Source organism: Rissa tridactyla, chromosome 2 (genome assembly GCF_028500815.1).
Source record: "Rissa tridactyla isolate bRisTri1 chromosome 2, bRisTri1.patW.cur.20221130, whole genome shotgun sequence".
NCBI lineage: Eukaryota > Metazoa > Chordata > Aves > Charadriiformes > Laridae > Rissa > Rissa tridactyla.
Genome location: NC_071467.1, coordinates 46,683,353 through 46,711,314, shown reverse-complemented (window position 1 = coordinate 46,711,314; position 27,962 = coordinate 46,683,353). Strand labels below are relative to the sequence as shown.

General features: G+C 42.9%; 1 protein-coding gene and 1 non-coding gene across 2 annotated transcripts in view; one reads left to right on the top strand and one right to left on the bottom strand.

The window, feature by feature from the left end:
• Positions 1-4,813: 4,813 nt before the first annotated feature.
• Positions 4,814-4,887, bottom strand: TRNAN-GUU (transfer RNA asparagine (anticodon GUU)). Its single transcript has one exon. It is a non-coding gene; the product is annotated as a tRNA-Asn (tRNA).
• Positions 4,888-7,938: 3,051 nt separating this feature from the next.
• The window catches only part of MAPRE2 (microtubule associated protein RP/EB family member 2), a 93,732-nt gene continuing 73,708 nt past the window's right edge, over positions 7,939-27,962 (top strand). Inside the window, exons 1-2 of the mRNA XM_054190476.1 lie at positions 7,939-8,079; positions 24,300-24,361. Coding sequence (XP_054046451.1) covers positions 8,008-8,079; positions 24,300-24,361 — 134 coding nt within the window. The 5' untranslated portion in view covers positions 7,939-8,007. The remainder of the gene's footprint in view (positions 8,080-24,299; positions 24,362-27,962) is intronic.

Sequence of the window (27,962 nt, the reverse complement as noted above, 5' to 3'; positions counted from 1 at the left end):
TATTCGTTATTGTCTCTTTTGGCTTAATTGGCATTTTTCTGTGTTATTTTTTGACCGTTTCTCCAAATGCCAGTGAAATATTTGGAGAAGATAACAAACAAACACACACACCCCCAAATGGATAATCACAAGAATTCATCCTCAGTTAATCCCTGAAAAAAAATCTGGGGGCCTTCAAAATTACTAAAACTTTTGCTCAAACTGGTCATTCAAATTTACCTTAAAATAGCTTTAATCCTGGCCCTTCCTCTCTTAAGCCTTGCAACATGGAAACCTTTATAAAGTCAAGTTTTAAAAAACATAGCTTGATTCTGGAAGAGGGAGAAACAGCAGACTAACACAATTAGGTGAGTGGAATGCATTTTTCCCTCAGGCACTCTGGGGAGTGATACTATATCGTGTTAAAAACTCTCAGGCAGAGCTGGGCTGGGCCGGTGGCTGGGTGAGCCACGGGAGGGCAACCTGCCGCTGGGGCAGAAAGCCCCGGTGGGGAGCGTGCCGACAGCGTTGCTCTGAGTCACTGGTGGCCCAAAGACCCAACCATCGCGAGACGGCACATGTGGTGGTGTTGGGTGAGGTCTAAATGAGATCCTGAGCCTTTCAGCGCCTTTATATGCATTATCTATTTATTTTTATGCATGCATATGTATGTGTGTATGTATATAAAAGTCAGTTTGGGCTTGGCTCAGCTACGACTGCCAATGTGAAATTCTTGCAGCTTCAGCAGGGCTTGGCTTCTCCCTGATGAAAAGGTGAGGCGATTTGGGGAAATCCATGCACGGCTCTTGCGTCCTTTTTGTCACGGGGTGGCTGGGGTCCTCCCTGCTGGCAGTCTCCACGATGGCCATCTCTAGGAGCAGTGAACTTGAAGACTCAGCTCTGACAGAGGAATGGCTCCTCTAAGGGCAGCAAGAGGAACTATGGGGTTTAGTGTGTCCTCAGGAAAGGTGAGCAGCCATCTGTCATTCTGATTGGCCAATCCGGCCAAAACCATGACACCCGCTCACCTTTCCTGCGGACGCAGATATTCCTTGGATATAGCAATATATTCCGCAGGAATATATTCCTTGGATATATTCTCCAAAGAGAGGTGAGAAAGAGATAAGGAGATTTATGAATTTAGAAAAAGAACTAAACTACTTTAATGAAAGTAATAATAAATAAGGAAGTAAGAAATAATAATAAAATAAAAAAAAGTATACAATATATACAAAACCGTATCCAGCTTCCAGGATGATGATCGCATTACCAGCATATGCAGGGAAAGTCCCAGAGTGGAGTCAGCAACAGACAGGAGCTGAATTCTGGAACTAGAGTCAGGAATGCTCAGATTGGGATAAAAGGCAGACAAACAGATGGGGTCCTCCTCAGACATCGACCATTGAAGGAAGAGGGCTGACCCTTTGATCCCTCAGCTTTTATACTGAGCGTGATGCAGATGGGATGGAATACCCTGTTGGTCAGTTTTGGGTCACCTGTCCCGTCCGCTCCTCCCTGCAGGTGGGACCCCTCTGCGCTTCTCCACTTCTGACCCTCCAACGGGGCAAACAGCGAAGTTAGCTGACCTTGGTTGTTATAGCAATAAGTATAAGCAAGAGCCTCTGCGCATACCGTTCCTTGGTATAATCAGGTCTTATCACTCTGAGAGTGAACAGTTTCTGAACAATATGCTGTTAATTTCAGACTTTAGTCAGCTGGAAGAAGCCCAGCTAAAAAGTAAAATTACAAAACAGAAAATTGGTTCTGTTTTACCTCAAACCAGGACAGCGGGGGAAAAAGCCTCAAACAAGGTGGTTTTTTTCAAGGGGTTTGAAAAGATGCTTCATGGACTGTAAGGAAGAAGCAGTGACTCATCTTCTGCATTTGGGAAAGTCAGGTGAGGGAAAAGGGGACTGTCAGCAGGGCTCAAGAGAGGGCAGAGAATGCAGAACCTGAACTGCAGGGAAAAGATCCCGACAACAAGAATGCTCTAGAAAAGCTGTCAGGGCAAGCATTTACCCTATTGTTATCTAACTGGATCTCAGAACAGTTTCACGTTGCGTTTGTCCCCGATGGGCTGAAGCGTAGCCCCGGTGCGCAGTTGCAGGACGGGCAGGATTAAGGCGCAGGCCTGTTCTGGGAGCACTGCCCAGAGTTGGCAGCCAGCAGCAGGGCTGCCCTGTGCTATTTTTGTGATGGCCATGTCCAAAAAGTGTTTTAAAAAGGCTGCAAGAAAGCAACCCTGCTGCCTGACAGAGTCCCTGTAGCAAGAGCAGGGCTTCAGGAGGAGGAAGTATGCTCAAATCTGATCAGCAACTGCTGCCCTAAAGAGGGGACAATTCTTCATGGTGGCATGGCAAAGATTCCCAATGGGGGTGAGGAGGAGGGGTGGTAGAGAAGGTGAAAACATGACAAAGTTTGTGGGGACAACCTTGACGATCCTGGTTGAATGCCGCCTCAGTCCCAGAAGCTCCTGCGTCTTGTGCTGAAGAGTTTTCCACTTTCATTCCACTGAATCTTGAATGACTCCAGATTTCAAGTTTGTCCTGTTTAAAGTTCAGGAACAATTTTAATGCTTTACAGGAGCCTGATCTTTAACCTCGTCCCTTCTGAGAACAGCTCACCATGTTGCTTTTCCACCTTCTAGGAAGAAGCCAGTAGTATTTCTTCAAGGCAAGGCAATTTCAGATACTAAGTACAACATTTACTCAAGTTTACTCCTTTTTCCTTAAGGGATAAAGTTAGTAGGGTCCTAACACTGGATAATCTACCATGCACATAAATGACAAGCTTTCAGGTTGATCTAATTACCAATGCCAAACCACATAAAAATAACAAGTTGCCAGAAAATACAAATCCTGCATAGATTTGACAGGTGAGAAGGGAAGAAGGCTGTAACATGCAGGTCTGTCAGCTGTAAGCATCAGACACCTAAGTTGCTTTAATCTAGTAAATCCTAAATTGTTAAAGTCAGCAGGGAAAAATCTGTCTCTCATTTCACTGCATGGTTTGGTTGTGCAACATCTAATGTGAAATGGCCGAATGTCATCGTGGGCTACTCCTTCCAGAGGAATTTTATTAAAATAGGCTTTGATCTGGTAACCATTTTATGTCCCAATTAATACCGGCTTGAACATATAGTAGTAACGATCTATTCAGACAGTTTGAATCACCCTGCAAGCAAACCATGTCAAGTTTTATCAAAGGAAAACACTATGTTTTGTTTGGCTTCACAATATTCTGACTAAGTAGAAACACTGGGATTAAACTCATTCTTGAAGTTTCCTTGCAATATGGCACTTGAAACTAACCTTGGATCTCATGACTCATCTCCTGCTGGGAATGTGGCATCCCTTGACCAGCTTATGATTCTGAATCCAAGAATATTTTCAAGCCAGAGGCAAAGACCCAGACTAAGAGGCAAAACCGAAGCAAGAGATGAATACCTCTCTTAATTTCCATCAGAGTCCTGAGTTCTTCACGTCTGGGATTAATTCAGAAGACACTGCCTTGCAGGAGTGCCTGCAAAGGCAAATATTGTTTAGCAATGATTAGCTCTTGTGGATTTAATGGCCAAATAAATACATTTCCAAACACCTGCCAATATTGTCTGCTTTGCTTTGTAAAATTGGAAATGGCTCATTAGCAGATGGCGTGAGCACATCGTTAGTATTAATAGACCCATACACACAAAAGGAGAACAGGTGACTTCTGTTTGTAATTAAGCTAATCACAGAGGCAGCAGAGAGCTCCTATCTTACCAGGATTACTGCTTAAACTCCACCCACTAGACTGCACCAACAGAGCAAACACTTGCCTCGGCATTTGATGCTCATACAGCAGCATCAAATTTGGGGTTTCCCTGGAGCGATGAGTGGCCAGGGCAGGACATCCCACTCATCCATCTCTGTTCCACCTCAACAGGTTAGCCTGCAGGCCTGCTGGAAAGGATATTTAAAATGTCTGACATAAATAAAGTGTGCAACATATACAGACTAAGCATTAAAACTGTTCTTTTTTTTTTTTCCTGCTAACTTTTACATCTTTTTCTTGCAGCTCAAGTTCACGCCCATTATTAATTGCAGGAACTTCTTATAGTCAGTTCTACTCTACTTCTTTCGACTCCATTAACTCTTTAACTCCCTCATGAACTTTGGTATCAGTCGTAATAACAAGAAATATTTACCAAAATTTACCAAAAAAAAAAAAAAGCAGGAAGTTTAGAGATACAAGAGACTAGACATTGGCAGTTGGTTGTGAACATCTTTACGCCTCGTTAGCAAGCCACAGGAAATTTGGTAGGAATACACGTTTCTGTAGGGGAAGCCAGGGGTGCAAGGTGCAGCTGAAAACAGCTGGGGGAATGTCAGAGGAAAACTGCTGAAGTTTTGAACGGCAGCTCTGGGTTGGCTGCCCCGTGGAAGAATTCTGAAGTGCAAATTAAACAATTCCAGATGATGACCAAAAAAATACTCTGCTAAGAAAAACACAAGGTCCGGGCTTTCAGCCACTCTGGGGTGGTTGTTCTCTGTGCCTGGAAGGAACCCTGCGCTCTTGCACACTACCGCTGCTTCAAGAGTGCCCCTTTCTTTCTCATACAAGGGCATCTCTTATAGGATGATTTTTCACGTTCTTAATATCTGTGTTGTGTCTTTTCCCCTGAGCTGCATATCCTTACTTCACAAAACTAGCACTGATTGCATCAGTTTACTTTCACCTATTTTTTGTTGTGTGTGTTTGGTTTTTTTTAACAAGACCATGGTTTTTGGTTGCGAAGGGTCCTTAAAGATTACCCCTCGTTCCAACCCGCGTGCTGCGAGGCAAGGAAGGAACTCGTCCCTGGGTGGGCTCGAACCACCAACCTTTCGGTTAACAGCCGAACGCGCTAACCGATTGCGCCACAGAGACTCCGTGCGTGTGACGCCGCACACCTTGCCCCGCTGCGTTCCTGCTTGTGAAGGGCCGCGGTGGTTTCACCCCGACTCTTCAAACCCCTCCTTTCCCAGGCAGGGGCTCGGCTGCCGTGTGTCACCTACCTCTTGTCCCCGGCCCGGCGGCGGGGTCAGCAGCAGAGGCAGGGCCCCGGGAAAGGGGGGGGCAGCAGAGGTTTTCAGGGTAGCCGCAGCAGCGGAGACAGAAGACGCCGTGCCTTACCAAGAGGGAGCGAGCAGCTTTCTTTGCCTTCAGGGGTTGAACACGCTGCTTTATCAAGCCCAGAGCTTTTGATCCGGGCGGCTGTGACGAGGGAGGGGAACAAAACGGGACTAACGCTCAGACTAAGTTTCCCCTGAGCCTGAAGTGTCAGCAGACACATTGATTCTGTACTTTAGACACTGATGCCTTGCTAAACATGAGCAGATTTACAGGAGCTCTTGCAACCGCCCCTGCTCAGGAAAGCAAATGTCTTTCTGAGGCTTGCCTTTGCACGGCAGCAGCTGGCAAAAGCGAGGTGACATCAACAGGGATGGGGATGACCAAAATGCCTCCTCAGCAAGGACTAACCCACCAGCCCCTGGCTTGCAGCTGTGTCCTCACCTCTCCTAGTTTCGGCTGCTAAAATATGATCTGGTCAACTAAGCTTTACCAATTTCCTCTGGTTATAAAGGCGAGAAGTGCGATTGCCCTTACAGCTGCACAGCGCTGTGATGCCAGTAGGACAGTAACACAGTAGTTCTGGCAGGCAGCGCAGGTGTGCCCTCGTACTTGTAAGAGGCGTTGGTGATATTCAGAAAATAAGACTTATTCTTTTTTCCCCACTTGTGGGGTTTATTAGGAGCAAATCCCAGGCGCTGAGAATTTTCTCTCTTGATTTTATTTGCTAGCTGCTACAGATGAGGCCATTCTTAGTTTCACCGTTTCATGTTTTAGTATTGGGGTATAGTTACTACCAGCTAAACCAGCAGATCCTTTAAAAGTTAAAGCATCATCTCTGGTATCTTCCCAGTCCTGTATTTCTAAACAGAGCATGTCTTCAAGCCCCAGTCTAGGAAGTGCGTCAGTACAGAGTTGGCTGCACTGAGCACAACAGGCCAGTACTCGTATCCTGGGCTCTGGTCTTGCCCATCTCCCATGATATCCTTCCTCCTTCATCCACACCTGTGGATTCCCCCACTATGCCTAGGGAACAAATCAAAATAAGCGACAGCTCAACCAAGGGCGACAGAACTGACCCATTATGTCAGTTGTTGCTGAAGCAGATAGAGAAGAAGCCTGCCCAAGGTGTGCGCCTCTGCTGGAGGACCTCACAGCGGTAGGAAAGGAAGTGAGCTCCTCTCTATTTCTCCCACCTCTGCATTTAAATAGAACTGCTTGCTTTACTCCTGCATGCTGTGTTCCATTTGTGAAATTGCCAAGATGTTGTCTTTTTCCCCAAATCATCAGACTTTCTTTAAAGGGTGAAATGGTTTTATTGCCCTCGGAGAACACTGCAGAATTTTTGCATTCACATACAGTAGAGCATGAGATTGCCGACTTTCAGCTGCAGAAAGGGACACACATATCTGTTCTTTAAACATGGCTTTTAAAGTAAAAGATGCTTTATCTTGCCTGCAGAGGTACAGAAGCAATGAAAAGTGAATGCTGTACTTTAACAAGGAAAATTTCTTGTTGCAATGAAGGCGACTTTTTACCTTCATCTGACACTCTGGGAGGTGCGGGAAGAGGAGCACAGGCTGATATTCTAATTTTATAGTAAAAGTGCCATGTTGATATATATATATTTTAGAGACCAGTTAGCATTTTCAGACAGAAATGCCCTGGTACTGTGCAAAGGGATGAATGTTCTTCTTGTAATACTTTTTAAAGTTAAGATTTGGCCCAAATCACTAATCCTCAAGAAAATACCTCAACTTTTCATATCAAGATGGAACAATCACTTCAGCTTAAATACAGGAAATGTTGGGCATAATAGCCATTACTTGCACAGATCTTGTTAACAAGAACATAATTTCCTAATCACTCCCTTGAAAGTAAACCCAGATGATAGAAGCATAGTTGAGCTCCTGCCAAACACATCAAGAACTCCGATTTCACACCCAAGCTCTTGCAGGAGTGCCAGGATAACCTCAACTATTCAGTGAAATAAAACCTTGAGCGCTATGCTTACAGTTCCTTATACTTGTATTCTTAAATACAAAAGCTATCAGTTGGCATAGTTCAAAAACTTGAGTAAGAAACAAGAGTGCAGACATGCAGATGTGTTTGTATTACACAGCAAGGCAATATATAACTCCGCAGGCAATATTGCCTTAGTGGTAACATCCTAGTCCATCTCCCCAGCCTCTTCAATTAGGCCTTGAGAAAAAAGAAAGTTGACTTTTTTATAAGATGTAGAGGAGTTAAGAGGACAAAAGCACTGATTCTAGTTTTTACTGGTCATGGTCTCTCCACAGTGAGGGCATGTGTGTGATTTAACGAGGCATGCAAAGGGCTTTGATCTTGCGTCATTTTCATGATGTAAGTGATGAAAACAAGAGCCTTCACTGGTGGTGGAGGTTCATCAAGTGGTGATGCAAGTGGCAATTGCTGCAAGTTCATAAACGCGTTGATTTTCCATATAATGCATCTCTAATACAAGTAAACACTGAAAGCTGTTAGACTTCCCTCAGGTGGTTACAGGAGTGCTTTTAGAAAGCAAACAACCAAGCAAGCTCACCCACTAAACTTTTGTAGACCACGTTGGAGGAACTGCAAATTAATACTAGAGACAACTTTAATTTTATCTACCTAAATTTTTCCCATTGGCTTGTGAAACTATCAACTAGTTATCTATTTTTTTTTTTAAAACAGAACAGGTGACAAGTTGACAAAATTATTATCTTGCTCCAGAGAAGATTTTATAGGCTTTCTGGGTTTCTCAGTGGGGTGAAGGGTGGAACCAGTCATTTAGCCACTCCCATGGTGAGGTTTATAAAAGGAAGCTTTCTAGGGGGAAAGCTCTTCTCTACCAGTCAATGACAACTGGCAGTTTTAACAGGATTTTATCTTCTTTTTTTTTTTTAAAAAAAATATATATATAAAAATTCTGCTATGTCAAGGCCTCGTAAAGGTTCCCATAGTGGGGCTGCTCCTCTAAATGAATCTTTGAAACAGCAGGGTAAGGTAAGTCATGGAGTCTGCTTTACTATTTTAGTTCACTTTCACATGTAATATTTCTGTGGCAGAGAGCTGAGTATTATTGTAATTTCAAAGGTCTGTATTTTCTCTGCCATGTGTAATAGGAATTTTGTTCTCTGTAGCTTTGTATTCCTGTAACACTAACTCAAATGGAGAAAAAACAACCTTAACAAAGCATCCCCAAACTTACTAGAGTTTGGAGAGGTTGCTATTTGTCACGGGGTGGTCAGGCTTTCAAGACTGATGACTTTGAGGGCTAATTTGCACCACCTGGCCACAACACTAAGGTTAACGTGGTTGTTGTGATTGTGCTGCTGTTTGTAACTCATACCAACATTAATTTCTCAAGCACACAAATAAAAGATACACTATGCTTTATTGCACAATTGCTATGACTTAGTCATGACTTTTTGATACACCCAAGATTCCTGCCATAATTTTTGGTTTAGACTGCATTGCAGTTTCCTTATGTATACATGCAAATAATTGCTTGTAAGCTATTCTGTTCAGTAGAGGTCTTATGAGTTACTGTGGATGTCCCTCAGTGAAATTAAGTGCTGTAAAGGTTTGTTTGCTATTGAACACGGGTGTTCATGTTGGTACAATAATTCTGTAGACAGGTCTCTCTCAGTTTACAAGATGACAGGGTGAAATCTTTCAGAATCATCAACTGAAGTCAAATGCATTGTATCAAAAAGTGATCACAACAATGTAGGGTGTGTAGCATGGATGTGTCAAGGATGTTTGTCAGCATAAAAAAAAGCCTGTCTCATGACACTGGTTACCTAGCTCTGGGCTTATTGCTGGTGTGATGCTAAAGAAGAATTGTAAGGAATTGGAGAGAGGGGAATGAACCTTGGCAATGTGTTTTAGGAGTTCTTTTCAGGCTTCTGGGAAAATAGAAGAAAGTCCAGACTTTGAAAACTTAGTAAGCAACCAGAGGCAGATGTCTTAAAAGTTAACTTTTTCCTCCAATTACTTTATCTGCACCTAACTAGATTGGAGAAGAATAAGTTTTCTCTTGTGAGCCTTCAATTTAGAAGGAGTAGAAGTTACTAATATTTTTGTTATTCATTGTGCACAAAACATGGGAAGTATTTGAGGGTCACTAGCCTACTAGTTGTTCTCCAGAGTACACTGGTGTAACTACCATGTGCTACAAAAATAACCAAAGTAATGGTTTCCACAAAACTGGTGGTGTTGATGGGTTCTCTTTTTCAAACTGTAAGCAAAACTGTGAGTTAATGTAGCTGGCAAAAAGCTGAGTGGTGGGCAAAATGGTATGACGTAAGTTGAAGAGGCTGTCAGAGCATTTTGACTTTGTGTGATTAGTAGACACAAGAAAATAAATGCATCTTGCATTTGAATAGACACGTTTTCCACCTTGATAATGCTGTGGTTTTTCTTTGGAGCTTTTGCTGTCAACAGTAAGCTTGTAGGATGCTTAACTTGAGCAGTGTGGTCATTTCTGCTTTTTACCATATGTTTTTACTGATATGGAACAAATTGCGTCTGTGTTGGATTGTGGTGAGAGGAGTCTTGTTTGACAGCACAGTCGTGTCCGGGGAGGGAGTCCCCTTGGCTTTATCCGCTGCCATTCTTCCGGGAGGTTGATGTGCTGCAGTTAGATTGTTCATAGGTATTTTTCAGTGCATTGCATTTATTTTAAGTGCCTGGTGTAGACCAAAGTGTGAAAAAATATTTGCTGTTATCTTGTGTTGTATTAGTACAGTTAATGGGACAGATGAAGGAAGAGGAAAGTACTGCCAACACTGTCAGAGAATCTTAGATGCCTCGGCTCTTTGGATACTTTTGCATGGGTTTTCTGAATCAGGGAGAAAGCTTGAGCTCTTTCATTTGGGTAATGTAGAGTTATTTTTTGACATCTCTGCGTAGCTTAACATGTGTTTGTAAATTTGGTCACCCCTCTAAGCAGGGATTAAAGTGACTTCTGTCGTTTTGTGACTTGAAAAGCATTGTTTATGGAATAAAATACTTATCCAGGGTAATTCTAACACTAATCTGCTATTCAACACAAATGAGTCAAGGGACACTAACTGTCCTATGGCTGATTACTCACTATATTCGATAAATTTAGATAAATCTTCAAAAGGTTACTTTTTGGGTAGCCAAACTACAAGCCTTAGGGTGCTGTCTTCCTCTTCTAACTTGATTTTTGGAGCCACGCATGCACTAAATGCAGAAAGTCCACAAAGATGACTTCTTAGTGGCTAGCCAAGTAATTAAGAGGCAGATGGCCAATGACAATCTCTTACTAACTTATTTCTTTGAGGTGGTCTATGAAGACTGACAGTGATGGCTGGGTTACTCTGGGGCGGTATTCCGTTAGTACCTTCACATTTCAGTACTTCTACTATCAGAAGATTCAAGCATAAAATCTCAGATTACTTGGGTGGAGGGAGTTTCCCAGGAGGATGGGGATGGCAGAGTGGAGGGAAAGAGGCCCTGTCACAATGACAGCTTCTGAGTCTTGGCCCAGCCTTTAAACCTTTCTGTCCCTGCACAGTCTTCAATGTGTCGTCTTGTTTCCCATCATCTCTTCCATTATCACCAAGAAAGTGAGTTTTCTGACCCCTGGATGAGGACAGAAATGCTTTTTTCTCTACGTTCTTGGGTCAACCAAAGTCAGTTTTACCTGTACCTCTGAGAAGACCCAAGCTGACCCTGCTTAGCTGGGTGCCTTATGGCTTTATGAATCACCACACCACTATGGATTCTCCTGTTCAGCTGTCGTTTGTTTAGATTGTGCAATCCTGAAATCAGAAGGGTTTTACAGATCCTGAAATCACTGCAGTTTCTTTAAGATGACTGGATTTCCTTAAATAATATTTTTTTCCTCAGGACGGTGCTGTCAGAGAAAGGAGTCAGCTGGCTTCTGCTGCCCTAGTTTAATTCAAGTCAAACCAAGTTGCTGAGTTCAAACAACAAGTCTTGTACACTTGAGTTTTTTCAGTTTTTAGCCACCTGACAATCATGCGTTTTGGGAACAATTTCCATCAGAAGGAAGAAGCCTGAATTTCAGCTCCTTTGTGCAAGCTGAAACAGGCATCACAAAGGATGTGGTATACAATGACAAGTCTGCTCAGATAACTGAGATCTAAATAACAAATAGAGAAAGAAATATAACTTCCAGCCAGATGTCACTTGGCCTTAGACAATGATTTTGAGGTATGTTTGTAAGATGCTTGAAGGCCACATAGGGTAAAGGCTGTGATTAGCATCCTGCGTATGACTTTAGGATGATGCATCATCTGTGCTGCAGCAATAATCCTTCACTGGGATGCAGGGAGTACAGGCAACGTGTGATCATGTTGGAAAACCAGACAGAGAAATCCTGCGATGGGCTTGTCGAATGACAGGGAACTTATTATGTAGCTGTGGAACAGGGCAACAAGCAACGCTTGTCTGACTGATGGCAGTGATATCTCTTGTCTTCCTTTGAAAGGAACGCGTAGCTACTGGTACAGTTCTGTCCATTAAAACAATGTGGCACAGAGGGGTTGATGCTGCTTTGTCGCAGCATGCACTGTGCGCTACTGCAAGAAATTCAAAGTGCTGCCTTCTGGTCTTTGACCACGAAGATCTTATTCCAGGTTTTACTGAATCCGGTGATACGCAGTAAGACATGAATAAAATATGTATGTCATGCAGTAGCGTAAGTGCATCCATTTAAATCCACTACGATTGGTGGTACAGGCTTATTTCCTGTATGTCCTGCTGTACAGTATGGTGTTTATGTGTTTTTTTTCATGATGACCTGATAACTCCCTTCTAAAACTTGAAATTGCAGGAAAAGGTTTGCTCAGAGTGATGTTTGAGGTAAAACTGAACGGTTTTTCTGCCTTTCCCATAGTCCTAAGTGTACAGGCTGGTCCTGGAAGGTGCTGGTGAGCCCCCTCAGGAGTAATTAATTGATGGGAGCTGGGTATCAGCCTTTGTGCCTGCAGTGCGCTGCTGCAGGGCCTGGAGCTGGCCTGAGATTTATGGGGGGACCACCCACTCTTTTCTATTACATGAGCATAAGTGAGGTGTTAGAGGCTTCCAGCCCACAAAGCTGATTTTATTAGAACATAAAAATACATGTTAGAAAATAAAGCACTTGCCAACAGAAGAGAGATCTGATAGGTGAGATTAAAGCTCTTTAATAATATGTGCCTTCCGTGCCCAATGTGTCCTGCGCAGTAGAGTCCTTCCCTCCTATCTTTTCTAGTTCTCTAATTTTTTTGGCTTCTGAAGTTGAAGAAATCCTGCGCTGTCCCCAGGAGAGTTTATTTTCACTTCGTGCTGGGCTTGCCTCTTGGTGCGAGTCCCTGGCACAAGACCAATACTTTGACCAGACATCTCCTGTTGCCCACTTCTGTTATCGCGTTGACCATGGAGGGGTTTCACTCCCAGCTCACCCCATGGCGTGCACCCACAGCTAAGTCCCGCAACAGCCAAATAAACAGCGCTCTGTGTGTGTACAAACATAAAAACTCTCTTTGAGTTGGATTCTCTTGCCGTGCTACCGGATGCCTTTCCATTGGTATCAAGCAGAGACAGGCCCACCTCTTCAGGGATGTGGACTGCCAAAACATGTGGCTTTATTCCAAATTAACAAATCAACTGTAAAAGAAGCAGCAACTTGCATTCCTGAATTTATTGAGTTCTTAGTGTCAGAAAACTTTTACACTGGCTTGCACATCCTGTTTGCCTGTGTGGAATAGTAGGGGGAAAGAACACAGCACTTCAAACAAGAAAATGTTGTATCTCTACTGAGATGCTGGGATTTCTGGGATTAAAAATAACGTACTTCCCAGTGTAACATTGTTTCACGTGCTTAAAGTTGAGACGGCTTCAGTTATATTATTCTCTACACATCTTGTATGTCAAAATATATTATCTCAATCATTTTCATATTCTGGAAATTAAACTTCAACGTCAATTAGTCACCAAAAAAGGAGTAGGAAAGCTGAACCCTGACAGTCTTCTCTGGGATACAGCAGTTTCTCAAAACCGACACATTACACTGAGGGAGAACAGAATAACGCTGAAGTAAAATGATGTGCTTGTGCTCTCGACAGGAAAAAGGCATTTAGTCTGATAACTTGCCAAACAGTGTCATTTGAGAGCGTTGCAAAGACTTCCAGCTGTCTTGCGTATGCTAACTAAATATCTGGGTCAATTAGAATTTGTCCCTGTGAATATTTCACCAGAAGTGACCTTGCCCGATCTGGTTAATTCAAGCTCACGTGCCGATTTGTTGCAATCTCCCGATAATACATTTGACCAAGACTGCGTTTCTCTGAGCATCCTACCCAGTGCTGAAGGGAAGGACTTGAGTGTTTGCAGAAGCGCAGCGGGGCTCTCCTCTCGGCTGCTTCCCAGCTTGCTGCGGGAGATGCTGCCCTGCTCTGTTGACTCATGTGGAAGGTGTGGCGTGTTTTGACCAGGAATGGAAGGGCGTAAGAGAGTCGCAGCAGAGCGCAGCACAGCCTGAGACAGGTCCTGCAGGGAAATCAATCTTATGGGAAAGCGTAGGTTGAATCTTGCATTTTTGCTACGTGAGTTAACAAGCAAGCTGACTACCAAAAAGGGAGAAAAATTGGACTTATACCACGAGCATACATAAACTGCTCATTGGACTGTGAGAAAGAGACCTGCTTTCAGCTGATGTTGGATGTTTCAGCTGTGGACGCTATCCGACTGCTCATTTGTTCCACAAGTTACTACCTTGATTCAGCTTGGGCGTGTTTGGTTCGGTAATATCTTGTTGCAGGGACTTCCAATAGCTGACTAATCTTGCTGAAAAGAGAAGGGCTTCATTTGCTTGGGGAATAAGGATTTCATTTGCAGAAGTTTTTATAGAGAGCCCCAAAATGCATGTTCACCTTTTGCACGTGTATTTTACCTCTAGCACTGTTTATTAAAGCAGTTGTGCATGAAAATATCTGAGAGTTGCCATCTTGGGATCCCTGGATGCAAAGAGAGTGTAAGTGAGTTTACGTGAGACAGGAGGTGTGCCAAGCACTCTTTCAGGCTCAGCTGAAGGACACTCTGGTCACAAAACAGCTGCTAGGAGGCTGCCACTGCAGAAAGTGCCACAGTTTGAAGAAAGCTTCTCTAGCACCATTAAGAGGGCCTAGGCTGTCTAGGGCAGATTGCACGTGCCTGAGAAGAAAGAGTAAGACTGGTTCTTCTGCGCAGGATTTGCTCTACTGGCAGGTTTATGAAAGAGGTGAAACAAAACCAAAACAAACAAACAAAAAAAAAAAACAGGAAAACTGCCAGAGTTTTGATTCCCAACCTAAGCTAACAGGCTTTGTCTCCTAGATGTGAAAAATTGGCCAGTAGAGAAGTTTAGTCAACTGTAAGGGCAACAGTGTGCATGTAAATGGCAAATCAATCCAAAATATCCATTGAGTTAAGTGGTGACTTTTCTTGCTTAGTTTGGACAGCAAACAGAAGACATAAGTCAGGGAAAGGCAGTGAGAGAAGTATCTACACTTAAATTGTGTATACTACGGAAATGAGTTTAATGCTCCTCCAAACCAGTACTTACAGGCAGTGTGCTGAAGGAAAAACTTTCCAGAGCAGAATGTTGTGGAAGTTTAAATTCAATCTGATACTGTAGAATAACTTGGAAACTTCCCAATTAGCTTTTTTTCTAATGAGCAGAAGTGATGCTTGTGCTTTCAAGCTAGTGGACCAGTCCACTGTTTTCTGTAGTTCTTGTCTGTGGAACTATGTAAAGAAAAAAATAATTCCTGTGAGCTTTGTACTGCAGCCTCTTGGAACAAATACTGCAGATCTAAAATGCAACCCAGAAACTTTTGATTTGGTAGACTTCAAATACAAACCATCCTTTCAGAACAAAGCAACCTTAACTTGAGGGGTTGAAGTTTGACAGCCAACCTTTTGAACCCCCTCCCATAGGAGTTGCTTTAATTGTGTAGTATCATGGAGTACCTAAATGAGATAACAAGCTGTCACTCTTATCTCACAGACTGGAATGTTTTCCTTCAACTTGAAGTTCACAAGCTGTGATCAGGTGGCAATGTTATTGTAACTCAAGGAGTAAAAGGTATTTATGCAGCTTTCAAATACACTCCTGCTCTGAAGGACCCCTCAATGACACTCTTTGTTTCCCTTAATATAAAGTAGAGAGACATTTCTAGTTTCCAGCTCTATAAACACTCACGATCCAAAACCGCTCAGTTGGCGCTCTGTTCCCTTTGTGTCAAATACACAGATTTTGCAATTTTAGCTCTATTAATCACTTGCATGGGGTCATTACCACAATGCAGGTGCTGTCAAGCTATAGTGCATTTTAGCTTTCCCATTTTGCAGGCAGGATGCAAGGTTGCCCCCAGTTTCTGATAGACCTTTTACAAGCGCGGGGTTCCGATCCTTCCTGAGAATATAGGTAGCTATTATATTTGTCAGTCTTAGTGACCAGAGCTATGGCCGCCTGGGTAGGGTAAGCAAATCAGCACTCACTGTTTTGAAACATGAATAAATACGAAATAGCATTTCTCTGCCTATCAACATACCCAGATCATGTTACCTGTGCCAAACACAGCGATTGCTGACTGCTTTCTGTCAAAATACCTGCAGAAGTGTGTGAAATGATGGTGTGCCATTCTTCACCTTGTAGCTGAGGATGCTTGAAGGACTGACTCAAAACATGAGAAATTAAAGGGGATCTGCCCCTCAGGAGCTCGGAGAAGGCTTAGAACATGCTTCTCAGAGTTTCGTGATCACTTGGCTGTGATAATGTCATTGGGACCAGCTGACCACTTTTCTCCACTGATTAGCTAATGTAAAAGATTAGTACAGTCCTTTCAGCAGAGATTGGCATCCAGGGATGATTGCTGCACTGTGAATCTATGGAAAAGTGACTCTTACATACCATCTGGGAAAACTGGATGGTTGGGATTGATTAGGTGAAAATGAGAGGGGAAAAAACTCAAATGTTTTTGGTTTATGACTCAGAGCACATGGGGTGATCTGTGCTGTACAAATGAGGTGATGCTACACCCTTCAATGTATCTTCAGTTGTCATGTGGGCACCTTGTCTAATCAGAAGTTCACAGGACATTTCCACAAGCTATAGTCTTACAGCCTTCATAGGTTTGTACATCTGTAATTGACTGCAAGTAATCCATTCTGCTCACACAAGAGACGAGTCCATGAGCCCTATCTGCTTCACCAGTGCTGTAAAGAGAAAAGCTTTTTCAGATTTATATGTTGGATATTATGTATTATAAATATATTTATGTATTATATATTTAGATTCTTAAGGACAGAAATAAAAATCAAGAGACAAGACTTTAGCTGGTTTTTACCCTTGCCACAGACACTGGAATCTATCTTTACATCCTTGAGCTAATCCCATTTCCTGTTCAGGCACTTGAGGCAGAGAAAGACATGCCAGAACTGTTAAAAGGGCTGAAATGGCAGTCCAGTAGCCTAACTAGGGCTCTCTTTCCTGGGTGAGGCAAACAGGCAATGAGCAGCCTGCAGTTATGGTACTTTTACACAGAATCATTGGATGATACAGGCTGAAAGAGGTCATCTTGTCCAGCCCCTGTTCAATGGCATCCCAAACAATTCAGGTTGCTCGGGAACTTGTTGATCTCTTGAATGTCTCAAAGACATTCAGACTTCCCAGCTTCACTGGACTCAATGTTCAACCACCCTCATGATGAAAACATTTTTCCTAACATGTGATCAGGGTTTGCCCTGTTGAAACTTGCCTGTTAACTTCTTGCAATGTCAACGTGTGCCTTTGAGAAGATCCTGGTTCCATCTTCTCTACACCCTCCCCTCGGGTAGCTGTGGGCTGCAGTAGTACATCCCCCCACACCCTAAGCCTACTCTACTTCAGGCTGGACAAACCCAACTCTCTCAGCCTCTCCTGCGTTATGTGCTCCAGCTCCTTAATCATCTTGGTATAGTAGATTGGGCTCCAGGATGTCTATCACTGGTTTGTGGCTACCCAGTACGCAGGTACTTCACTTCACAGGGGAATAATTACTGCCTTGGATCTGCAAACCCAGCCCAGCGTAGGGCTGTGCTTCTCTACTGCAAGGGCACACTGCTGAGTCTTTTCCAACTTGTCCACTAAGGCTTCCAGATCTTTTTTTTTTTTTTTTCCCCCTGACATTGGTCTCCAGCTAGCTGGCACCACACAAGATCATTCCCTCCTGAAGGCAAGAATTTGCATATTTGCTATCCAGGCCTGTCTTTGCCTCTTTCCTGGTGTGAGATAGGCATAGGTAGCAAATGTTGCACTGCTGTAGAGATTATTTTTACTCTTTAAAGAAAGCTACTGAATTCTGTAAGTTGGCAAAGTTCAGTGATCAGTAAGCTGGACAATTGCAGGCATGGCTGTGCGCTCATCACAGAGCAGTGTGTTAGAACAGAGGGCTGGCAGGAGCATTTGTCCCCCTCTGTGGCCACCTAACTGATTTTTGCTGAGTATTCTCTGATATGCTTTATTTCCTTCGCTCACTGTGAAGAGATCTGAAAAACTGATCCACAATAGAGGGGGTTTCAGCCCATCTAACCTCAGGCACCCTAACTGAGCTACCTGCATTTTTCTCAGGCATATCTAGATGTGTAAGGGTTACAGTGAAAGGTGCCATTTAAATTTAAGTTATTTCTTGAGTTTCAACATCTGTCCTTTAAAGCTCTTAAATCAACTCGTTCTTCTAAATATTTGGCTGGTCCCGAAGCTGGTGCATTTTGGATCCGTGAAGCTGTTCTGAGAGTCCCTCAGTTTGCTGCATCTGCCTGATAACACTTCCATGGAAGTTAACTTTGGGCTCTTCCTACCCTGCTTGTTCAGCAGGCTTGTTTTCAAAGAATGTCAACCTGGGTAATTCAACATATTATTATGCTATCAGGACTTCTCCTGCTAATCTTCAGGTTTAGCTGTCTTAAAAGAACTTCAGAAAATGTGTCTTGGGTCAAAACACAGATACAGGTGTTTGTGTTTTAACATCTGAATGTATACCTTAATTTTTTTTCCTTGAATCTTGTTTGTAATTACAAGTTGCTGATTAGCTTATAAAAATTAGCCACAAAATGAAGCCTGAAGCTGGGCACAGGAAAATAAATGTACTGGAAAGTTGTGGTGGGTTAACCTGGACCAAAGTAGTGGCTGCTAGGTGGCCTTCATGTGTCCTTCACTCCTTTCATATCAAAGAGGGAAATGCTGATACGTGTTCTGTGCACCCACTGGTCTCCAGGCCATATTTGAAGAGGAAGTCATGCCTGGTTTTAAAGCTTAATATTCCAGCCCACTCATTGGAGTTGTTCCCTGTACCAGTTTCTGGTCAGCAATACCAGCCAGCAAGTTCCTGCCCTCTCAGTTGTTGACAGAGCCATGCCGTGTACTGGAACAGGGAACTGCCCCAGATTTATTTATTCAAAATCTGCAAAAACAAAAGGTAACTTTGAAATTAAATCATTTTTTCTGCCTGCTTCAGAGTAGACTGGATTCAGAGTTGTTCCAGAAAAACTGAGGGGCAGCCCAGGGATATAAATAAGGAGGGAACAGTTAAGACTGGAATGCCTTAAGGCAATATTATTGCCAAATTCTTCATAATATGAAACCTTAGTCAGTGCTGGCTTTTCCTGCCTCGCTATAAAACATATGCATCACCGCAGCATAACTTTGTTTATAGAGGAAAGTATTAAAAAGATATGTGTTAAGTGATTCTAGCACATGAAACGAGGCAGACACTTGATCAACTCCAGTTATTCTCAAACCAGGTGCGTTCTGTAAGATGGCATAACGCCTACCAGAAAAACGCATTGAAATGCATATTACATACAGAAGTGCATCAATAGTAAACTGCAGTCAAATGTGCAAACCACACAGATGCCAAACAAAATTGGTGATGGTATTGGATGCAGAAGCCAACAGATGTAGGCGCTGGCGATAGAAGTAGAACAGATTTTTAGTTAGTGTCATAGAAACTGAAATATGGACATCAATGACTCTGAACTAAAGTTTAAACAAAAGGATGCCTCAAATAATTGAAAAAATATTGTTTTCTCAAAAAGGTGCAGAGATAAACTTTTTTTTTTTGGTTGAAATGGAGCTAAGTGTAATGTGTCAGCTTGCTGCTCTGACAGAGTAGTGACAAATACACATTCTCCTCTGTTTGTCCTATTAGGTCTGCCACCTACTGCTTGATATACTGGTTTGGCATTGCTTGTTATGCCAAAAAAAAAGCGTGCCAAATCTGTCACACTAACTAAAATCCCATGAACTGAGCTCTGTTACACCCTTTTCAAGTTGAAAGATAATTACCGTGCCTCAAAGTTACGGGGCAGGAGGGCAGGGAAGGTGCTCGTTAGCAGGAGGAGGGCAGGCAGGCAGGCTGCTGCGCAAAGGTAGGTGTGACACTGCAGTCGGCTGGAGCTTTGAACCCAACACTCTCTCTAAGGCACCTGCATCTTGGAAACTCCAGTTTACAAAAAGTTGAGGATGGGAGAGGACAACAAAAATGACAGAAGTTGGTTCACTGCTCTATGGGGAGAAAAACCTAGTGGCTTCCCAAGCAGGGTTAGAAGAAGTCTTTCTGAGAAAGGATGCATGTTCTTTCCTACTAAGTCATTAAGTAGGACATGCTTGGATTTACTTTATATGTAAATGACCAAAAAAAGATTGGTTGCTTTGTAAATGAGTGGGAGGGAACAGAGTTTTATAAGAAGTCTCTGGGACCTTTTTCATGCCAATAGATGACTTGCAATCAGAGCCCTGGCAGAGCAGCAGAAGCGCTGGGACAAAGCTGTGTTTGAAATGGCAAGAGGAAAAGAGGTGGGAAGCTCTGTCATGTGCTCGGTGGCAGTGTCTCGTGTCTTCTGGGACTGCCTTCCTTGTGAAGCACTCCAGGTCAAACTAGGGTATTTCTCACAGGTTTGGAGTTGGAGAATAGCACTAAACTCAGGTCTGTTACTTGATTTCTTTGCTTTCAGTCTGTGTCTTTGTGCCTTCCATATACTGCTGCAGAGCCTGGCCGTGAATAGGGGCAGAGGACTTACCGGGGAGCAGTGAGACAGCGTAGGGTTGGGCTGGCAGTTAACAGTAGGTTGAGAAATCTGCACAACTGTTATAAGTGTATGGGGGTTTTTGTTTTGGTTTTTGTGATTCATGCACAGTTCATAAAAGCAGCCGTTCTTTCCTTTGATGCTGAAAGCCTTAATCTTTAAGTTCATCCTTTCAACAGGAAAGCATACATAAATAGTGATATGCACTGTTTACTGATTTACACTCTGAGTTTGTCCATTTCTGTAATTTGTCAAGCTATTCTCCACTCAGCAAATGCCTGGATAGCAGCCACAAGGGGTTTGCTTGAATTCTTTCAGTTGCTAAAAATAAGTTGGGTTTGAAGTTGTTTTCTGTAACTGCTGAGGATATTTGAAGCAGTAATAGGTGACTGTCAGCCTATATTACAAATTGTTCTCATGCAACATCACATTCCCAGCCCTTGGCGGGTGGGGGGCGGAAAAAAGATCTGTGCAGTACGGTAGAAAGCACCCAGTTCACTGAGACACAGTAGCAGAAGTCAGGGCTCTGTACCCACATGGGTCGTACAGCTCCCTGCAACAAAATTTTGAAAATATGTCATGAAATGTACTAGAAGGCATTTGATTTAAATCACCTTAATAACATTCTGTCCTAACTCTTCCTCCTTGGTCCTTCAAACTTACAGCTGTGGGTACTACTTTTCATAGTATGAGTTTATGATGTGCTTCTAGAAGGTATTGTATCCTGTTTTCTGCAGATTCTTTGATTTACTGACTTTTTTTCACTTAGTTGCTTGGCTTTTGGCTTGCTTTCTCATATCCCTCCTGTCCAATCCTTATTTTGTTTGGGTTTTTTTCTTTTTTCAGTCCATTTTCATTCAGAATTAAATCAATATTTTTCAGAATTTCAAGGCATGTTGTCATAGAAGCCCCTTCTGTGTCACTTTTTGTGAACGGGTTTAACAGGTAACTAAGTTTATGGATGTAGCAATGGCTACCAGAAAACAAGTTCACAGGGAGGAGAAGTAGGTGCTGAGAGGGAACAGGTGAAAGCCTCCCAAGACCAGAGAAACCCTGAAGAACAGTGGTCCACTGAATATCCCAAGTTCCCGTAAACTCCAGACAGCAAGAGTCTGCCAAACCCATCCAAGGCCACCAGCAGCACACACTAGGATCAACAGCAGGTTGTGTAACTCAACCTCATCTGAGAAAGTGGCAAGCATAGGCTACAGAGACGTAGGTCCATAGCCTGGAGAAGCAAGTCCCTGAGAGACTTTTTGAACACCCAACTGGAAACCAGTGGCCCACCAGTCTGACCCCCCCGGCTGGGCTTGGCCTCCTGGCTGTTGCTCCAGCAGGGTGACACGAGTTGTTGCAGGAGTGGACTGTAGGAGGGGCATAACTTGAACGCACTGTGTGAGTAGTCATCAGCTATTAGCAAAATCTGCCCAATTCTGTTATAACATTTTCTAGTAAATACTGGCCCCATTTCTCCCAGCACAATCCCCATCAGGGGAACAGATAGTATAGTACAGGGAACTTGCAGCTATGTGTGACTTTAAAACATTGAACAAATTGTGATTTCCTAGTTTGAAAAATGTGTAATCCTTTTTTCTTACCTGCTTCACTTTATGAGATTTTCTGAGATTCCTCTTTAAATTGTTCTTAAAGTAGTATTGTTTTTTCCCTGTTTTAAGATCTTTTGCATTTTTCGGATTCTTTAGATCTTTATCCTCTTGCTTTTTACCCCTTGACCTTTTTCCTATGTGTACCAGTGTGGAAGGAGTAAGTTCTTTAGATGTCTTTGTAGGTTACCCCTTAGGAGATGGGAACCCCCTCTGTTGGGGAATTCTGAGGAACCGAATTGCAGTCACTGGCTAATGTAGAGCGTTGACGTGATGCCAATGTCTGCAGCTGAGAGCTATGCATGGCCTGGCATGTAGTGGGAAGAAATATGGCATCCTTTCCTCCCCCTTGTTCTCATTGTACACTTTTATCCCTCCACCCTTCCAAAGAAGATTCCAGCTCCCCATCGTTACCCTTCCTCACACCCACTAACTAGGACCTCTACTGAATTCCTTTGTCCACCTAAATTAAATTCCACCTTAATGATCCAATGTTTCCTACCACTCCCTTGCCTGGGTGCCACTCCGGCATCTCAAGCCAGAAGTACAGGTCGAGGTGTTGGCATGGCTTATGGAGCAGGTGGAGACCTGGCAGTGCTACTGCACACAGCAGCACGCAAGTGCTAATTATCTCATCTGGCCGTAGCCATCGCACTGCGCCCTGTACCTCAGGTAAGTACCTGTAACCAGGCAAAAAGTCAGGAGCTGTTGCTGAGATACACGTACAGATCAAACCAAAGAGGTACATCATCCTCAGTTTTCAAGTGTTAGGAATCTCTGCTGTGAGGACTTCTGTTTTTTCTTTTTTAAGACTATGCAAATGAAGTTCAGTGTAGTGTTATTCAAGTCACTCTCAAACCTTCCACTTACTGAAGACAACGAAATGGTTCTCTCTGTCTTCAATATGCCATAAATATCACTCTCCTCAAAGTGTAGTACAGAAAATGTTCCATGAGCAAATTAAGTCTCGCATTTCGAAGGGAAATCACTGTGTCTCTCCACTGCTGTTGCCTGTTAAAGTTCTGGTCAGTACCTTCTAATGCAGGATTACTACTTCTAACCATCGTTTTAAGAGTGTCCCATCCTTACAAGTTATTGGAGTAGTGTTGTTAGAGCCCAGATTAAGTTTTGGGGGGGAGGGGGGTGTCTACTTGAGCAAAAGCCAATATACCATGATGGGTTTGCTGTTCCTTTGCCAGTAGGATGCCTGAGGTTTGTCAGCTGTGCTGGAATCACTTTCCGCATTAAAAAAATGGACGAAAAAGAGCATATTGAAAAGCAAAGCTTAAGAGGCTTGGAGAGATTCAAAGAAATGAAACAATAACATCTTTAATAGCAAATTCTCATTCTGGTTTGGCTTTAAGGTAGCTTCATCCTTCCAGTCTGCTAGCAGCCTTCCTAAGTTCTCTGCCAGGATGAGTCACAGCTCCTGGAGCTGGGATCCAGTCCTTTAGACAAGCCATCTTTAAAGGTCTGTTTACCTTTCCCAGATGATAATGAATTGGAGTGGGAATTGCTTTATGTTTTCCTTCTCTTAAAACAGGGTTTATGATGAATATAAATTCACCTGTGAGAGCTTCTTGTATCCCTCAGTCCTGATTCAATCCAAGCCCCACTGGGCTCCTGTTTGGTGGAATTTCATGCTGTTATGCAGAGATAGATGCCTTTGGAATACCCCTCCCTGCTGGGCTGTCTCAACTAGTTGACTAGGAATGCAAAACAAGCAATAACGAGAGCCCTGGTCTGACTGTAAACCATTATTTACCTGCTAGGAATGATATTTCCTGCTGACTGAGAAGGTGAATTAAGAAACTCAGCCACGTAACCCTAGTATGTAATTCATGGTACAAATTAAAAACCCATATATGGCTGCTCCTGCTTATGTTTCTGGAGCCTGTGATGCAGGACTTGAGAGAATGGATGTGAGGACAAATCTAGCAATTGCAGGCAATCACATCTAGAAACACAGAAAGGAACGGGCCATAATGTGGCTGCTACAAGTGGGCAGCATCATGACTTCATTGCTAAATGAGACACTTCAGAGGATTGCCAGTGTTTTTGTGTTGTATTGGCAAAAGCATAGTTGCTGGGTACCAGTTCATGTGTTTTTCAATGGTGGATTTATTTTTTTTTCCTCTGAAAAGCTGTATGGACAAGCGCAGCAAGGCCCCAGTTGCATGACACAACGGTCATAACTGATTGCCTGTGCTCCAAAAAAGCCTGGTCAGATGAAGAAACAGCAACGGGCCTGGCAATTATGAATAAACTCTGAATGTAGCACTGCATAAGGGACCTCATAGATTTCCTACTATATCAGAGGGACATCTGATTGTTGTGCAGATGTGTTAGACAGTGAACCATTGTGAACACCCTTGAATTAGGGTATTGTAATGAAGGACTTCTCCTCTTGTTTCATTTTTAGCATACGGCTATTGCATCACTGCCCAACCGATACAGACAAAGACCATTCAGTGAGGGGTTGCTTTTTTTCCTGTTTGCTTGTTGAACTAAAGGTTTTCATGTTTTTTTTTCTAGTACCAAATTGCTGCAAGGAATAGTTCAAGCCGGCAACCAGGGAAAGTGTTTGGATGCTCAAAGTAAGTATGCTTGTGTGTTCGTATGTGGTTTTTATAGTGCTAGAGACTGAGCAAGTACACAAGAACTTGTGTTTGATGTCTATAACGCAGTAGCTAGATAAGTTTGGTATCAATAATAAGTGATATTCATTTGCAACATCTTTGACTGTGTAATTAATAGATTCAAGTCATCAGGAATTACTCATTCATGAAGCAGAACTGATGAAAGGTAAACTAGATGCCACAGACTTTTTGGAAATTATGTGGGTTTTTGACTGGAGTAAGAAGGAAATGCTGGCAGAAAGAAATAATTTAAAAAAGGGAAACTAAAGGTAGACAGTGAATTTAACTTCTTTCCTTCTGCTTGGGAGCTTTGAGAAATTGTATTCTTGCTTTTGTTTTGTTAAATGTTAGCTCTTCTGCACATTATTAGTGCTACCTTCATAATGTTAAGTGGGAAAAGAGCAAACTACAGCAAGCGCCACTGTACAGGGTTAGTAATTGATTTCAAGTAGAATTTGTAAGGTGCTGTCCCTTTTTTTGATCCCTGACTGCGGGCCTTTAAATCGCATCCCACCCAAGTTGGATGTTAATTTCAATTGTCCGGCCTCCGGCGCGGCATCTGTGACGTCCGCGCAGGGAGTCACCTGTGGCGAGCGGAGATGGGTGGCAGGAGGAGACGGAAGGCCCACAAGGTGGCAATGTTTAGAAAGCCTTCGGAAAGGATGCGCCTGGAACGGATGCGGGCACCCGGCGGTTGCCATCGCTTGTTCCCCTGGTGTCATTGCTGCTGCATCTGTGCTCTGAAACAAGAAATCTTCACTGTTGCCCAAATGGAATGTAGGATACCCGGTAATAAACCTCCTATTTGAAGAGATTCACTACTGACAGGGCTCACCAGGCTGTGCTGGCTACTCTACTTGCCTTTTCCCCCGGCAAGGAATGCGCTGCAGCATTAGTGGTTTGCGGTACAGTGTGGGGTTTCTTCATTCATAGCTAGTGCTGAAAATACGCGTAGCACTGAAATGATGCTAGGGCTGCCTAACGAAGAACTTCCATTTGAAAACATACTCCTGCATTTCTGCTAAGGCTTGAAAAGCTGTTGCAGCATACAAATGCGAACTTTGGAGGTAGGAGTCATCTCAGTTTGCGTTGATACTTTCTTTGTGCTTTGTAGTTAAAAGTAAAAACGTTTGTCTGAGATATTTTAAAGACTTGTTTCACAGTAAAACTAGGGATTTGCTCCAAGTTATTTAATGCCCTGGAAAAAAGCCTTAAAAATCTTTGCAGAAAGATTTTGCCACATACATGATAGATGTGAGAAATTATTCAGGGTAAGTTCTATGGGAAATACAAGAATTGCCTATGTTCTCTGGCACAGAGGCAGGTAAGGAGAAGAGATTGACACTGGGAGAGGGAGAGTTAAAAGAAGAGCCAAAGAGTTCAGATTCGTCAGGCTGTGAGAGAAGAGTTACTTTTGCAGCAATTAGAAGCTACGCAGGGCTTGAGTGCACCTGGAGATTCTCAGGAGAAGAACAGAAATCTATAATTTAGAGCTGAAAGAGGCTTGTATGCCTCAAGGATGAAGCAATAGCTCTAGACTATAAGAGGCACCTTGAAAGCAAGAACGAGGAAAATGTAAAACGTCCTCCCCCTGTGGACACACTCCTTCCCGTGAAGGTGGTGCAGGTGGAAGTGCTGCGGGGCAATGCCCCATGCTGAACCACGGTGGGTTTCATCGATCACTTCCTACTCTTGCACAGAGCAGTGCTGCTGCTTAAAGTCACCTAAAGTCACTGTGGTTTTACTGGTGTTGTCACAAGTACTTTGAAACAACAGGAAATCTAAGGAAAACTGTGAGTGTTGAGATAATGTGCAGCCACAAAATGGACATTTATAAAAGCAGACTGCATCCTACCTGTCTAATAGGATTTATCTGACACATGCAGATTTCCTGCAACGGGTAACCCTCTCCATGAAGCAACAAATAGTTTTCCAGCATATTCCCCGTGGATTGCTGCTTACTGTGTAGCCTTTCGTCTCCAAATCCCTTAGTCCTTATGGCCTATTATACGTCAAAATAAAGATCTATCTATCAGCCTTCTAATACCAGAGATTCATTATATTGCTAGAGAATTAGTTGAGCTATTACAATTGCAAAAGCCAAATCCGTGTAACATGCTATTTTGTACTAGCCTCCACTCAGGAAACCTTCCGATCTGGTTTTGGTGCCTTTGAGCCTGACAAATGGGCATACTTTTTCATGGTGTTAAGCTACATGGACAACAGCATGAGGAATGGTGTTGGAACATCCAAGGAATTTCACACCTTTTACACTGGGCTTTTGGCAGTTACAATTCCTTGCTTGATGTATTATCACTAAAATATTTACAATATACCCTAACATTAGAAAGCAGTTCTGGGATCTGTTATATTTCAATAATTTTGAGATAGAAAACAAATATGTATTTTTAAAAAGTGTATATACACACACATATATATATATACAAAAAAGGTACGTTTGTATGATGAACTACCAATTCATGAGGTGTTCAGAAAAAGACCCATACAAGGTTTTCTTTTTCTTGCAAAGAAACAAATGTTCTCTGGTCATTCATGCAGAAGCTGCATGCAAGTACTTAAAGCAGGCAGACTAAAGAAGTACTTCCTCTTGCGTCTTTCTCCCTACCTTCCAGCACCAGCACTGGTGCAGAGTAAAATACTACTTCTAGCTAAGAGCACTCCGTTTCCCACTCAGTTCCCCACTGCTCGTTTCCCTAAACTGGTCCTCTTAATGTCCACCAAAGAAGATGTGACTTTATTAAGGGACACTTATACCTTTAGACCTTCTTAAGTAGTATGAAATTGGTGAACTTCTGGACCGAGCAGACTGCTCTGAAAGCATTTTCTTTCTGTGGAAACACCGCAAGGTCCCCCAGAATGTAGTGGAGGACATCTCTTTAGGGGTCAGTCCTGCATGGGACACAGCCGCTTTATAGCTGATTTTGATCCTACGTGAGAAAACTTGAGACCTAAATCCTGAACCTAAGAGAGCAAAGTTAACCGAAGTGGAATGTTTGTTTATGGCTGCGCACTCACCAGCCCCGTTCCCTTTTTAACTTAGGAATTGGGTAGCTTGGATAGCCTTTTATGGTGCTGTCTGAAAATATTCTGAACTTTGGGGTGATATTTATTTTTTCAGTGCCCCATAGCAAAAATTATCCCACAGGAGCTCAGCAAAGCGGCTGACTCATCAGGAACATAACTTTGCTTTTCAAAAAGATAACGTGTGGTTTTGTTCAGCGTTAATAATGAGATCCTTTCCAACGCAGAAGCTGTCAACAGCACTGACATACATTCACAGTTACAAAAACACATAGCCTTGTGGTTGGGGTTTTTATTAAATAGAAACCTCATTTTCTACTGTAATGAGGAAAAGACACTGTTTTCATGCCACCAGTACCTTTTGTGCTCAAAATGTTAACAGAAGCCTTTTTTCATTTTATATAGAATATGACTGTTCAGAGGTTACACAATGTTGCTGCTTGTGCCATGAGTGTAGAAGCTGTGACAACATACAACAATATAAAAAAATAATGATACCCTTATTTCTAGTTGTCTT